The 16,394-nt window shown below is 44.0% G+C and overlaps 2 protein-coding genes across 2 annotated transcripts; one reads left to right on the forward strand and one right to left on the reverse strand.

Moving 5' to 3' along the window:
* Positions 1–414: 414 nt before the first annotated feature.
* LOC311029445 (kelch-like protein 10) lies at positions 415–3,389 on the reverse strand (the record flags this gene model as incomplete). Its single annotated transcript, XM_084034586.1, has 5 exons — positions 415–786; positions 928–1,077; positions 1,206–1,802; positions 1,954–2,437; positions 3,235–3,389. 5 exons carry the CDS (start codon positions 3,387–3,389, stop codon positions 415–417), a joined length of 1,758 nt encoding a protein of 585 aa, XP_083890712.1.
* A 547-nt stretch (positions 3,390–3,936) lies between these two features.
* LOC311029446 (kelch-like protein 10) lies at positions 3,937–6,902 on the forward strand (the record flags this gene model as incomplete). The annotated part of the gene is made up of 5 exons (XM_084034587.1): positions 3,937–4,091; positions 4,889–5,372; positions 5,524–6,120; positions 6,249–6,398; positions 6,529–6,902. The coding sequence occupies 5 exons, from the start codon at positions 3,937–3,939 to the stop codon at positions 6,898–6,900; spliced, it is 1,758 nt and encodes a 585-aa protein (XP_083890713.1). The 3' UTR covers positions 6,901–6,902.
* Between the last annotated feature and the right edge of the window lie 9,492 nt (positions 6,903–16,394).

Below are 16,394 nucleotides of genomic sequence, written 5' to 3' on the forward strand. Positions count from 1 at the left end.
GGCTGCCATTTTTATATTGATTGACCTTTGAACTCATCACTCTATTGGTCTTTGAAAAAGCAAAAAATGAAAACCTTGGTGGCTTTTTAAATCTCAAACTGCCAAATACCATAGAAGCATATCACACTCTTAGATATTACATTTACATTTAGGTCATTTAGCAGACACTTTTGTCCAAAGCGACTTACAATAAGTAAGATAATAAGTAAGAATAAGATATGCTGGAATACACATTTAGCAGATAACAGCCAACAGTTTCATTTTTTAGTTTGACTACCTTATAAAAACCAACCTTCACATGGTATAAAACTAAAAGTTCACACAATCTTTCAGTAGCAGTTTGATACAGAAAGAATTTATTATTTATTATTTACATTTTTAAAAAAATCATATGAATAAACAGGGTGGATGGTGTTACACAGAACGTCCTGCCTCCACAGACTCCACAGGAACACTATCCAGATCTAAAAGAGGCAGTACATCACGTGGGACCAGATACTGGGCCATGTTGGGGAGTCCGGACACCACACAGCAGCTCAGAGCACTGCGGCTAATTTCCATGTCACAGACCTCGGACCACTCACCAGTGGTCACGTTGTAGCACTCCACGTTGGTGGAGGTGATGATGCCGTTGTAGCCCCCGGCAACGAAGATCCGGTCATCGATGACTCCGATGCCGAAGTTGCTGCGAGGGGTCAACATGTGGGACACCTGGTTCCAGGTGTTGTTCTGAGGGTCGTAGACCTCCGCGCTGCTGAGACGGCTGGCGCCATCAAAGCCGCCGACCTTTGGGAGGAAGAGGAAATGAAAAGGTCAAACGGAGATTGAACCAGTTTCTCTGAATCTACAAAAAACAACTGCTGATCAAATCTCTTCACCCTTCAGGTTATGTGTTATGTGAGGGTCAGCAGTGTTTCTTGGACTTACAGCATAGAGGCGGTCTGCATAACTAATGATGCCAATCCCACTGCGGGCGCAGGTCATGAGGCCGATGGTCGTCCACTGGTCGGTCTCTGGGTTGTAACACTCAGCCGTCTGCAGGCACTCGTTCCCATTGAAACCACCGCAAACGTAAACCTGGGAACAACAGGAAAGGACTTTAATAGGATTTAACGATTAAACACTTTTCTTGGCTTCTACTGGTAATAAATCATCTGAAATATCACTACACAACTGTGAGATAATGTGAGAATTATGAGACCCACCTTGTTGTGGAGCGTCGTGGAGCTGGCGTCACTTCTAACCTCCTGCATGGATGAAATGAGACTCCACTGGTTTGTCTCGGGGTTATAGCGCTCTGCAGTGGAGAGTCGTTGATGCCCGTCGTACCCTCCCATGGCATAGATGCACCCGTTGAGTGTAGTGACGCTCACACAGCAGCGGTGGAAAAACATGGGCGACACCTCATGCCAGGTGTTTGAGCCGAGGTCGAACCTGCACACGCTGTTGAAACGCTCCAACCTGTCGAAGCCCCCAAGGCAGTAGACGCTCCCGTTGAGGAAGGCGGTGCCATGGTAGGCGCGAGGACGCTCCAGATCCTGGGTCAAGCTGATCCAGTCTTTGGTGTGGACGTTGTAGGCCTCGATGCCGGCAGTCGTATTGCCGCCACTCCAGCCTCCGATGGCCAGCAGGACGGCGTTTGGAAGGCGAGGACGGGCGAGATGGTGGTAGACATCAGGCTGGTTTTGCGTGACTTCTATGGCTTCCCTGACCATGCGCTGGCAGTCTGTGTTGTTATTCACCAGCTCATTAGACATCACACTGATCCTCATGTACTCTGTACCCATGGAGGCCAGCCGCACCTACAGAGAAAACAGGACAGAATGTTTGAATAGAAGTTCATGGACGGCAGTACTTTAGGCTGGTCCTTGACTCTAGGGGTGGCCCTACAGACTACTGTTCAGTCAGGATGAAACCACAGAGAAGAAATCATGTGACAGGAAGTCATCCTACCTTAGATAAGAGCACAGCGATGTGGTCTCTCCTTTCCTCCAGTGAGTGGGCGATCCAGCGGAGGACGGCCTCATACACAGTCCTCTCGTCTCTCACTCTGAGGTCGTCTCGGTTCAGGATGGCGCTGAGTTGCTGCACAGAGAGCTGCGGGAACTCTTCAGAGGAAACGAGCTCCTCAAAGTGGTCGACGATGAAGCGGTAGGCCTGGCGGTGCAGTTCAGGGCAGAAGCAGACGGTGGTGAACTGGAAGATGCCGATGCAGTTCTCTGGGCAGAGCTGGCTCTCCAGGAAGTCGCAGCACTTTTTCACAACGCCCATCACATTAAACTGATCGGCTGCTAGAAGCAGCTCCTGAACGTTGTCCTCGGTCACTGAAACGGAGCCGGTGTATGCAAAGTCAATGAGAAGCTGCATCATGTCAGGAGTCAGGCCGGGGATGTTGAAGACCTTCTTGTCTGAAGAAGACCAGCGTTGGAAGAGAGCTCTGTGGGTCAGGATGAAAACACAAAGAAGAGGATGAGAAACTGACGTCAGCTGTTCCTTCTTTGCTTTACACTAATAACTAGGATAAGAATATAGTGGGGCACTTTTCAAAACAGCAGAGTGAAATCTGACTGATATGAAGGCTCCTCCCAGTTTACTTTAAACCACATCACTGACAAACCCAACACGCTGAATGACACACATGAAACCTGTTGAATAAATGACATCTGGAATGGAAATAGTGAATTATATGCATTTTGTAACAGATGTGTAACTTTTCTGAATGAACTCCATTCTAAAATCTGCTTTAAAGTACAGTAGTATGGAACTGAGAGACCAGCAGCTCAAATTCTACTTCACATTTTTAAAAAACAACAAAACAATAACACGTTTGGCAAACATCACAAATCCAACTTGAGCTGAGTCTACAACCGATGTACAAACTTCACATGTTGGAAGTTGATATGAGATGAATGGAAACAAGAAACCTCATTTGAGATGATATATCCAGTCAAGTCATTATATTTATAAAAACTATAGACAGACAGGGAAACTACACCACTGGTTGAATTCTGAATGATCCTTTCAAATATGTTACAAATATTCTCGTAGCCGTCTATCAGGTGTTTAATGTCCTCTTGTTTTGTTTTAAATCACAAATGCTCTATGAGCTGGTTACGTGTTGTGGCTGTTCTCTCAGACTTCACATCGCTAATCAATCAATTTGCTGATACTTTCTGCTCATTTGAAGGATATAAATTCACAAATTTCCCCCCTAATATCAGATAATGTACTCACTCGAAGTAGAGGCTGCATCGACAGAGGAAGATCTTGTGGATTTTAAATTCCACGTCTTCAACAGTGATGACTGCGTCGCAAAACGTTCCCTCCAGACGTAAATCATTGAACCCTGAGTCCGGAAACAGGAAAGAAGAGTGGCGTTGATTGGCCATCTTGATTTGCTGATGATAGAGTTGTTGTTGTCTCTGGTTGTTGGCTTGTGTGGAGATCAAGAGAGAGACTGGACACCTTCACAGATTTCACTTCTAGAATAGATGCTCATCACATCACTGTGGTTTGTGATTGATGCAGAATGTTATTGTTCAAATGTAGTTAGTATGTGTTTAACTGCAGCTTCCATCAGTCAGACAGGAGGTGAAGGTTCACTAAAGTGGCAGAACTCACACTGTATCATTTGTTTAAACTCTTGGGCCACTTTATTAACCATGACAACGGATGTTGCATTTATTTTTTGAGTTTTTCTCTACTTTTCAGAGGCCACTTTAGTGAACCTTCATCTCCTGTCTGACTGATGGAAGCTGCAGTTAAACACATACTAACTACATTTGAACAATAACATTCTGCATCAATCACAAACCACAGTGATGTGATGAGCATCTATTCTAGAAGTGAAATCTGTGAAGGTGTCCAGTCTCTCTCTTGATCTCCACACAAGCCAACAACCAGAGACAACAACAACTCTATCATCAGCAAATCAAGATGGCCAATCAACGCCACTCTTCTTTCCTGTTTCCGGACTCAGGGTTCAATGATTTACGTCTGGAGGGAACGTTTTGCGACGCAGTCATCACTGTTGAAGACGTGGAATTTAAAATCCACAAGATCTTCCTCTGTCGATGCAGCCTCTACTTCGAGTGAGTACATTATCTGATATTAGGGGGGAAACTTGTGAATTTATATCCTTCAAATGAGCAGAAAGTATCAGCAAATTGATTGATTAGCGATGTGAAGTCTGAGAGAACAGCCACAACACGTAACCAGCTCATAGAGCATTTGTGATTTAAAACAAAACAAGAGGACATTAAACACCTGATAGACGGCTACGAGAATATTTGTAACATATTTGAAAGGATCATTCAGAATTCAACCAGTGGTGTAGTTTCCCTGTCTGTCTATAGTTTTTATAAATATAATGACTTGACTGGATATATCATCTCAAATGAGGTTTCTTGTTTCCATTCATCACATATTGACTTCCAACATGTGAAGTTTGTACATCGATTGTAGACTCAGCTCAAGTTGGATTTATGATGTTTGCCAAATGTGTTATTGTTTTGTTGTTTTTTAAAAATGTGAAGTAGAATTTGAGCTGCTGGTCTCTCAGTTCCATACTACTGTACTTTAAAGCAGATTTTAGAATGGAGTTCATTCAGAAAAGTTACACATCTGTTACAAAATGCATATAATTCACTATTTCCATTCCAGATGTCATTTATTCAACAGGTTTCATGTGTGTCATTCAGCGTGTTGGGTTTGTCAGTGATGTGGTTTAAAGTAAACTGGGAGGAGCCTTCATATCAGTCAGATTTCACTCTGCTGTTTTGAAAAGTGCCCCACTATATTCTTATCCTAGTTATTAGTGTAAAGCAAAGAAGGAACAGCTGACGTCAGTTTCTCATCCTCTTCTTTGTGTTTTCATCCTGACCCACAGAGCTCTCTTCCAACGCTGGTCTTCTTCAGACAAGAAGGTCTTCAACATCCCCGGCCTGACTCCTGACATGATGCAGCTTCTCATTGACTTTGCATACACCGGCTCCGTTTCAGTGACCGAGGACAACGTTCGGGAGCTGCTTCGAGCAGCCGATCAGTTCAGTGTGATGGGCGTTGTGAAAAAGTGCTGCGACTTCCTGTTGAGCCAGCTCTGCCCAGAGAACTGCATCGGCATCTTCCAGTTCACCACCGTCTGCTTCTGCCCTGAACTGCACCGCCAGGCCTACCGCTTCATCGTCGACCACTTTGAGGAGCTCGTTTCCTCTGAAGAGTTCCCGCAGCTCTCTGTGCAGCAACTCAGCGCCATCCTGAACCGAGACGACCTCAGAGTGAGAGACGAGAGGACTGTGTATGAGGCCGTCCTCCGCTGGATCGCCCACGCACTGGAGGGAAGGAGAGACCACATCGCTGTGCTCTTATCTAAGGTAGGATGACTTCCTGTCACATGATTTCTTCTCTGTGGTTTCATCCTGACTGAACAGTAGTCTGTAGGGCCACCTCTAGAGTCAAGGACCAGCCTAAAGTACTGCCGTCCATGAACTTCTATTCAAACATTCTGTCCTGTTTTCTCTGTAGGTGCGGCTGGCCTCCATGGGTAACGAGTACATGAGGATCAGTGTGATGTCCAATAAGCTGGTGAATAACAACACAGACTGCCAGCGCATGGTCAGGGAAGCCATAGAAGTCACGCAAAACCAGCCTGATGTCTACCACCATCTCGCCCGTCCTCGCCTTCCAAACGCCGTCCTGCTGGCCATCGGGGGCTGGAGTGGCGGCAATACGACTGCCGGCATCGAGGCCTACAACGTCCACACCAACGACTGGATCAGCTTGACCCAGGATCTGGAGCGTCCTCGTGCCTACCATGGCACCGCCTTCCTCAACGGGAGCGTCTACTGCCTTGGGGGCTTCGACAGGTTGGAGTACTTCAACAACGTGTGCAGGTTCGACCTCGGCTCAAACACCTGGCATGAGGTGTCGCCCATGTTTTTCCACCGCTGCTGTGTGAGCGTCACTACACTCAACGGGTGCATCTATGCCATGGGAGGGTACGACGGGCATCAACGACTCTCCACTGCAGAGCGCTATAACCCCGAGACAAACCAGTGGAGTCTCATTTCATCCATGCAGGAGGTTAGAAGTGACGCCAGCTCCACGACGCTCCACAACAAGGTGGGTCTCATAATTCTCACATTATCTCACAGTTGTGTAGTGATATTTCAGATGATTTATTACCAGTAGAAGCCAAGAAAAGTGTTTAATCGTTAAATCCTATTAAAGTCCTTTCCTGTTGTTCCCAGGTTTACGTTTGCGGTGGTTTCAATGGGAACGAGTGCCTGCAGACGGCTGAGTGTTACAACCCAGAGACCGACCAGTGGACGACCATCGGCCTCATGACCTGCGCCCGCAGTGGGATTGGCATCATTAGTTATGCAGACCGCCTCTATGCTGTAAGTCCAGGAAACACTGCTGACCCTCACATAACAGAGAGAGAGATTTGATCAGCAGTTGTTTTTTTGTAGATTCAGAGAAACTGGTTCAATCTCCGTTTGACCTTTTCATTTCCTCTTCCTCCCAAAGGTCGGCGGCTTTGATGGCGCCAGCTGTCTCAGCAGCGCGGAGGTCTACGACCCTCGGAGCAACACCTGGAACCAAGTGTCCCACATGTTGACCCCTCGCAGCAACTTCGGCATCGGAGTCATCGATGACTGGATCTTCGTTGCCGGGGGCTACAACGGCATCATCACCTTCACCGACGTGGAGTGCTACAACGTGACTACTGGCGAGTGGTCCGAGGTCTGTGACATGGGGATCGGCCGCAGTGCTCTGAGCTGCTGTGTGGTGTCCGGACTCCCCAACATGGCCCAGTATCTGGTCCCACGTGATGTACTGCCTCTTTTAGATCTGGATAGTGTTCCTGTGGAGTCTGTGGAGGCAGGACGTTCTGTGTAACACCATCCACCCTGTTTATTAATATGTTTTTAAAAATGTAAATAATGAATAATAAATTCTTTCTGTATCAAACTGCTACTGAAAGATTGTGTGAACTTTTAGTTTTATACCATGTGAAGGTGAATTTTATAAGGTAGTCAAACTAAAAAATGAAACTGTTGGCTGTTATCTGCTAAATGTGTATTCCAGCATATCTTATTCTTACTTATTATCTTACTTATTGTAAGTCGCTTTGGACCTAAATGTAAATGTAATATCTAAGAGTGTGATATGCTTCTATGGTATTTGGCATTTTGATATTTAAAAAGCCACCAAGGTTTTCATTTTTTGCTTTTTCAAAGACCAATAGAGTGATGAGTTCAAAGGTCAATATAAACATGGCAGTACCTTAAGTCCTCTTCTGAGCCACTCAATTCAGCAGTTGTAGTAAAATCATACTTCTCGCATTCATTCTTGTCATCTGAAAGTACATAAAGCAAAAGTAAATTGCATACAAATGAGTAAGTCTTAATATACAACAGGTTTGGCTATTATATAATACATGTGTAACCAGCATGAAAAATCAGGTTACTAAACCTATATTTGGCATTTAGACAGTTCTACTAAACCCCCAGTAGATGGCAGTATTCCCCTGCTAGTGTTTGTATCCGGCTGAACCTAGGTCAGGTATCGCGTGAAGTCTGCACCTGAGAGCAGACGCCATTTTCTCTCAAGGCATAAGCCAGACAGCAGCAGAGCAGACCAGACCAGACCGAGGGAGTCGGTAGCTAAAACAAAGAAAACACGACGCAAAGAGTAGCAGAAAGCTGCGGATAACGGCAGAAACGTCCGCAGGCAGACCGATAAGCCGTGAGCAGACGAGAAAAACCCCCTTTGTGAAGTAAAATGCATGAGACTCCGGTGAGTTAGCACACAGTTAGCTTCTAGTTCGGTAGCCGTTCAGACGGAAAAAAATACATTTATTGTGCTATTAACTTGGGTTATGATGGTCTATGTTGCTTAAAATATGCCACATGATGCCTTCCAATGTTTTTCTGTTACTTTTGTGCAATTTCTACCGAAGTTTATCGTTTGTAAAAAGATCGCTAGTTTGAAATGCTAAAGCTACTAGCAACCGCGACATGCTAACTGCTAGGTTGGGATGCTATTGTGTCCATTGTTTTATGCTTAGTAATGCTAGTCGCCATGCTAATCGCTAAGCTAAGGCTAATTTTTCCATGCGGTTTACATTGAGAAGATGCAGTTTAATCGTTTTTTATGCCATTCGAGCTGTTTATTTGTGTTATTAGCCACTGCAAATGGTAACAGCACCATTCTGGTGTGGTATATTTCATTTATTGATGAAGAAAAATGCACTTTTGTGTATAAAAACTGTAATTAATTTTATGTTCAAGAGTTAAATATTAAAAAGGTGAATTAAAATAGTTAAAAACTGATGATAAAGGATAAATAGAGGTTTAAAAAGATGCATAAACTGTGTCTGTTAAAAATATCATTGTTAACATTATAATTCATGAATAATTGATTTCATTTATGGTCAAAACTAATTGTTTTAAGTCATATTAATTAATTTAATGTGTTCTAATGTATTTCCTAAATGTTGGTGAACCGAGAAAACGATGAGATCTCATAAGAAATAGAGACAGAATCAGATGAAGTTTCTTATACCGATGCACTTTCTGTGTAGGTTGGTTTTTTTTCTTTGCTAGTCTGAACTGAGAAACAAGCTGTGTCCCAATTCAGGGTCTGCAGCCTTCGGAGGCTGCATTCGAAGGCCAATTACGTCACAGAGCTGCGCGAAGGCTGTCCCAATTCGTCTAAATTCGAAGGCTCCTCCAAATGCGGCAGACAAATGTGTCCTCCTTTCCCCCGTATTCGGAGGATGCACCGCTACTATCCTTCGCGGCCTCCAATATCCCAAGATGCTTTGCGCGCCGCTGTTAAACGAACAATGGCGGCAGGAAACGGCAGCAGCAGCGGCACCGCCAGCAGTGCCGCGTACACATTTAAATGTAAGTAACAGGTTTTTGCTTAACGCCGGACGGTCAAGGGGCCTTAAAACATATTTAAATGTTAAAATGCGTGAAGTTAATAATGCTAATACGTGTAGCCACTGGAGTGTAGGGCCAGCTACGTGATGTAGCTTAAAGGCTCATTTATGCTCTAGGCTAGACACGCATAGGGATACGGACGGAGCCTTCTGTCCGTTCTCTGCGTACATTTCGTATTTCTGTCCGTATCCTGCAAGCTTGCGGATGCGAACCGGTACGGACCAAACGTTGCAGTTCCAAGGGGAATCGTGGGGGCAGTGTCGGGCATTGTACACAGAAGTGCCGTGAATAGCATACACAAATTAAAAAACGTTTTAAAAATGACTGATCCCTGACGCGAGACAGCGAATGGTGACCGCTAGTCGCTCAGCCGGCGTCACCGGTGAATTGTGCGAGTTCCCATGCTTAATGTGAGCAGCCACCCGACGAAGCCAGTTGTCGAAAGCCCCGACGGACATCCTGATACACTGAAAATGACGTTCGTCTTCAATTTCTCTCATCCTAAAACCAATGACTGGAATTCTCCGTCCACACTCGGGATGTATTCAGTGGTCTCACAGACCACCGCCGTCTACAACGCTGCCTGCCATCTTGCCTCCTTCTCAATAGATCCAGGATCATTATCTCCTCCATTGTCCAGTCGCCATGTTTGTTGTTATGATAAACTTATTTTTTTAAACTTTATTGGCGTAATGTTTTAATGTGAACGACGCCCTCTAGAGGATGTTTTGCTCAACGTCCATTCCAATGTAGAGGACGCATGAAAGCATGAGGGCAGCGACGTTTAGAACGTTGATAACGCACGTCTCTATTTACGCACGAAATAGAAGCATAAATGAGCCTTAAGGCTGTTGATACGAGGAGCTCAGTAACGTAAGCCTAAAACCCTTCACTTTCAAATGTTACAAGCTCCGATGGTAACTTATATCTTATGGTGACCGTGGAGCTGTTAAGTTAATTTGTTCTCGTAAGTTGTGTAGGCTACAGTTCGCTCCTCTCGCAGCTGAACATATAACGTTAACGATGGGTTGTGAGCCCCGCTGTATTTCTAGGCTGTAAAACTGTAAACGTTTGGATTGAATACAGAGCTAATCTTAGGATCATTATTACTGTTAATATCGTTATTATATCGTACAATCATTTTGCATGTTGACATAACTGCTTTACATGTCGTTTTGTTGTAGGGAGCAAGGAGCAGACGGAGGAATTTATTAAACTCCGGGGTGAGAACGACCACCTTTTTACAGGGGCCAAGAACAACGCCACACTTGGATGGAGGTAACTTTTAAGGCATAAATAAATAGACCATTTGTTCTCTATACATATCTCTATGTAAAAGTTACATACATTAACCCAAGTTCTGTACAGAGATGAATCTTTACATATTTGTTATGTGATCTTGTGTGTGTTTAACTTGTATCAATGCTTCTCTCTTGTATCAATGCTTCTGCCTTGTTTAGAACAATCCTGCAAAAAATGGGCCTGGAGGGAACCTTGGAGCCCCAACAGGCAAAAAAAAGGGACAATTTGAAGAAGAAATATAAAGTATGCGCAGGTTTGAATAATGATATGAAAACTACATTTGTTTTGCCAAGTTAATAAATACTTTGATAAAAGGAACATAGAAAAAACCTCCAAGGCACCTCATGGTATGGTCAAACTTCAAAAACACAGTCCTTCAACGCGTTTTGCCATCAAGCCTTCATCAGGAAGTTAAACATTCATTTTCTTCGTTTCTTTATCACTACATGAATCCCATTACAAAGAGTACCTGAAACGTTTTTTTTTGTCCATGAAGCACTCATTTTTCAAGACTTTTTAAATAAACACTTTACAGACAATTGCTGTTGTTTAAGTGATTGATTTCCTCTGCCTTAGGAATGCAAAGATCCAGGGACAGGGCAGGGAGTCGGTGGGAGGCCCACTGCTGCCACCTGGCCCTGGTTTTCCTCATGGATGAGGTATTGGGACAGAGGCCGTCAATTACGCCGCCTGTCCTAATTGCCTCCATCCCTGAGGACACACCAGGGCCAAGTGCTGCAGTGGGAGAGCAGGAGCAGCAGCAGCAGGAGGAGGAGGAGGAGAGGCAGCCAGGGCCAGCAGGAAGGAGAAGAAAGAGGAAAAGGGATGAATTGGTGGACTTGATAAGAGAGGACATGAGATTGCAGAGGGAGATTGAGGAAAGGAGAGAGAGAGCAGAGAGAGAATGGAAAGACTTTTTGGTTTGTTGGAGAGAGCAATTGAGAGGCGTTCATTTTCTTTTGGGTGTGGATGTTTTTTTCTGTTAAATTAAGTTCTGTTAGTAAGTTGTTAATGAAAAAATATTGTGTATATAGTTTAATAAAAATCTTATTACCTACACTATCTGTTCCACTTCTTATTTACAACTAAAGTGAACTTCTGAACTGCTTTTCAGTGACAGGAAAGTACATTTATTTTTGGTCATTAAATATTTACAGTTACAGTAAGACAAGTGGGTGTTAACATGTAGAACTAAAAAGATCATCAGAAAATAACTATTTACAGAGAACATATATACAGTGTCGGCTGAGCAGGAGTCCCTGGTGGTGCTGCTGGACTGGATGGGATGCCACAATAAGGACCCTGGAGTCTTCTGGCAATGAGTGGGACATCATCTAGGAGGTGGGGGTGTGGGATGCATGTCTCCACTGTCCACCACATCGTCCATCATCGGGGTTTGCAGGGCTGATGCAATCGACGGCTGCCATGTCACTAAAATGTTTAAAAGAAAGGCAACAATAAAATATTAATACTAAATACTACTGCACAACATTTTAAACATCCCACCACAAAATACAAACAAAACTGTTTACAAAACACTTAAAGGAAAAGTTCTGAATTTTTGACATAGGACCTCATTTCCAACTTACCCGAGGTGATATAGGTCGGTGGAGACCGTTTTCAGCACAATTGGTCCAGTCCTTATAGTTGCACAAATCACTGTTGCTAAACTGGTGTTGAGCTAGCGCACGTCAACGGTAACATCCAGCCTGTCTCTAAAAACAGCTTTAACTGCTCCACAGAACACCCGAGACAAATGTATTATAACGTCGGACTATCGATGTACATGTCAGTGTTGGTAGAATCATTTTAGAAATTAAACCAACCTTGCATTTTCAATGATAAAACATTTTGAGGGACTAGTTTCTCAGCAGCAGCGGAGTTTTACTTTGCGTGTTAGTAGTAGTGCGTAAAAACGAAACCTAAGCGCCCTACAGTCGTGACAGCTAGTACTCGTAGCAGCGTCGTCCTCAAACTCCGAAATCTCAGCATAGTTGGCAGTGGCCATAGTCTCCTGTTATCCTGATTCCTTCCCGCTAGCATAGGACTGACAGCAGCTGAATAAACTCGCGTGATTGTCAACGAAACCGAAACCGTCTTGCTCTGTAGCCTCACTAGCCCGGAGATAATATCAATCCGCCGCTGACGTAGCCTTAGCAACAACAGGGAACAAAGTATAAGCTATTCCAATGCCATGCAAGGTTGGTTTAATTTTTTTAATTATTCTACCAACACTGACATGTACATCGATAGTCCGACATTATAATACATTTGTCTCGGGTGTTCTGCGGAGCAGTTAAAGCTGTTTTTAGAGACAGACTGGATGTTACCGTTGACGTGCGCTAGCTCAACACCAGTTTAGCAACAGTGACTTGTGCAACTATAAGGACTGGACCAATTGTGCTGAAAACGGTCTCCACCGACCTATATCACCTCGGGTAAGTTGGAAATGAGGTCCTATGTCCAAAATTCTGAACTTTTCCTTTAAAATAGGAATAGCTTTAAAATGATTTTACTTGCCCTCTAAAGGTAATCATGGTCGAGTAAACCCTCCTCCAGGGCAGACACCTCGGCAGACAGCTGGTCCCGCCACGGTGCTCCACTGGCTACCTCCAACCCGTTCTCCCCCTCATCCTCCTGCATGTCGTCCTGCACTTCATCCTCTGGGGCCATGATGTCACCAGCACCCAGGCAAATGTTGTGCAGGACGGCACATGCTGTTATGACCTGTAGGAAATGAAAAGTAATAGTACTTTTATTTTAATTAACTTAATTTAGTGGTATTCACCATTTAACAATAATTCTATTCTGTTGGGTAATGACATACCCGAGGCACAAAGGTGTGGTGCACCTCCAGCGCTTGGAGGAAGATGGCCCTAAACCTGGTCTTCATCATCCCGAAGGCACGCTCTATGATGGAGCGTGCCCTGGAGTGATGGACATTGAAGCGCTGGGCTCCCACACCTTGCACTGGTCTTTTGTAGGGAGTGGATGTTGGAGGCATGGGTATCCACCGTCTGCCAAGATGAAGTACCCTGGAGGAGGGTAGATGCCACGCCTGAACAGTGGGCTGTGCCGGAGGACCCTGGAGTCATGCACCGACCCCGGCCAGCCCACATACGTGTCAATGAATCGGCCCTGATGGTCACAAACTCCTTGCAGGAGGATAGACGGAAAGAGTTTCCTATTTCTAAAGCACTGACCATCAGGGCCGCTTGGTGGTTTGATCCTGACGTGGCAGCCGTCGATTGCTCCAGCAGCTTTTCGAAAAGCTCTGTGTCTTGCCAGCCCTGCAAACCCCTGAGTTACTGCCGCCAGGTCGTCTGCGGTCTTGGGGAGGTAGATGACCCTGTGGTGAATGGCCACCACCTCCTCAGTAACTTGATGGACGATGCGGTGAACAGTGGAGCGAGGCATCCCAAACACCCTTGAGACCACCCTGTATGATGTCCCACTCGCCAGCCAGAAGAGAAAGACCAAGGTCTCTATTGTGGCACCCCATCCATGTCGTCTTTCCTGGTGAAGAAGGTCCAGCAGCACCGCCAGGGACTCTGCTCAGCCTGAAGTCTTTGGTCGTGTCGTGATTGTCAAAGTAAAGTTGAAAAATGGGAACGTTGAGGTTGATGCGGCAGTACAGTGGTTTTGTCTGGATGGATAAAGGGGGTAAGAACAGGAGGACATACATGATTGAACAATAGCTATTGAATTTCAGTCAATACGACTATTCTAATTAATGTTAAAGCTTAGACCAATAATGCTTTATCTGTCCATCTATACACTTTGGCTTCTCAATTTTTACAGGGCTCGTACACATTTTACTATTCAATTCATTCACTTTATAAACCAAGCATTTAAACTAAAATTCAAGCACTTTTCAGACCTTGAAAAACACAGCATTAAAATGTCTGCATTTTCAAAGATTTTAGATTTGAAACACCTGTGCGAACCCTGTATTACGTCTTATGATTAAATGACATTAACCATGTAAATCTATACTTAATATGGCTTGTCACTTAACGGTATCGTTTATTAACAGGAATAGTAATTACCACGTACTACGCTAGCTATGTATGAACATTAATATAGGTTAAAATAACGGCTTTAACGTTACCTCCCCACGGCTCTCTCCCAGCCGGAGATAAACGAGCCGCCGGTGTCGCCGCATCCGCCTCTCCTGTTCCTCCAACAAAAAATAAATGAAAAAAAGCAAAAGCAAAACCCCTGGCTCCATGTCGTCTGTCAGTTGTATTGTCTGTCGTCTGTCAGTTGTGTTTTCTGTAATGTCGTTTGTCAGTTGTATGAATGTAATGTCGTCTGTCCGCTGTATTTAAGTTGTGACCGGTGTTTTTCCCGGGCTTGGCCGGCAGAAGTGATGACGTCGCGACGCAATCAGGAAATACTCCGTAGGTTAGACCGTCCCATTTACCGACGGTTGACCCAGCCTCCGGAGGAGTCTCTGGAGGAGTCTCCGAAGGTGTTGCCTCCGTAGACCGCGTAGGCTGGGTCCTCCGAAGGCTGCAGACCCTGAATTGGGACACAGCTACAGAGAGAACGAGACAAACAAGATGGCGAGCCCAGCCCAACGCTTCTGACGATGAGACGAACGAGATGGCGAGCCCAGCCCAGCGATTCTGAGAGCGAGAGAGGAAAGTTGGAGAAGCAGTGTGGCCAGCTGCAGAACATACCTACCTCAACGACTCCCGATCATCTGAATCTCACACATTGAGAGCAGGTAAGATATACACACACACTTCTCACCTACCCGGGTAGTAGTAATAAAAGAAACTGAAGACAAGGAAACTCAATTGACATTGACACTCAGAACACACATTGGATCCCCCTCAACGGAACACACATGAACGCTGAGCAGGAGTGCTCAGTGTTCCAGGACTCTTTTCTTTTCTTTTTTTATTTTCTGGCGCCTTATTATTGTGAAAAATGGAACAACCAAGTTGTTTATGTTTATTATTTTATTTCTCATTGATATTAAAATATCACCTGTTCAAACCACTCCTCTTTTTGAGTCATTCTTATCAAGATAAAGCTTCTTGCAGTGTAATGATGGGTAACCTGGTCCTGTCAAACAAACCTGCTGAGCTCTTCCATTAGAGGAGAATTGTGTTGAATAGATGTCAGTCTGTCTTGATTTTATCTTAATATTTCGTTTTTTGATGTGTCCTTGTTTATTTTATCTTATATCATCTAATAACAGGTTATCTTATCCTAAAAGCTCAATTGCACTAAATCCTATTGGAATTGCACAAAGAACTTCTCAAACCAATAAAAATAGTTAACTTTTGATGAGGAGTCTAATTCAGTCAAATAAATGCAAACACACAGAGGGGTAGGATTTAAAACAAAGTTTTTTTATTTCAGAAATTTATAGAATACTTGTTTTAAGTAGTTTAGTTGTGTGTTGTTTTATTATGATTTATCAAATATTCTAAGTGTTTTTTTAATGTATAATTAAACGTTTTAAGTAGTTTTTATACAATATATGCCATGCTTTATGCTGTTTAAATTTTAAAAGTGACACAAACACTCATAAAAGATTATTAATTTATCAATTAACATACAGCACACCTTTACAAACTGTAACGCGAGACTCACCTGCCGGCTGAGCTGTTTGCTGGGAAGTTGGGAGCGGGTTCAGATCCAGAATTCAATGTAGTGAAGAAGATACTGGTCAGAGAACAACTTCCCAACACTCCCAGTATGAATGTGAGGAAGACGTACCGGGATAAGAAAATCATGAATTTGTGGCGACTGTTCACACAAACTTTCAGCCAATCGTTGACATCCATTATACTCTGGTCCCGCCCTCTGAGCTGTCAATCACACGACGCTACCAAAATGCATTGCACGGCTTTTCACATAGACACTGAATGGGAAGCGGGGAAACACTCCTCATTTGCATAAAGTTGAGGTTGAGTCTACTTTATACACACACTGGGTGGTGCATTTAATCACTCAATAATTAGATTTCTTTTAAAACATGCCAAGATACAGTAATGCTTACCATAACCATAATGCTGCTTAATTTGATTGCATTGTTAATTATTGTGTATGTAGATGTAGCATGGAGAGATGTTGTTACCCTAGATTATAACAATCAGTTTTATTTTGATAGGAATCAATACA

Source organism: Eutrigla gurnardus, assembly GCF_963514095.1.
Source record: "Eutrigla gurnardus genome assembly, chromosome: 19".
Lineage (NCBI taxonomy): Eukaryota > Metazoa > Chordata > Actinopteri > Perciformes > Triglidae > Eutrigla > Eutrigla gurnardus.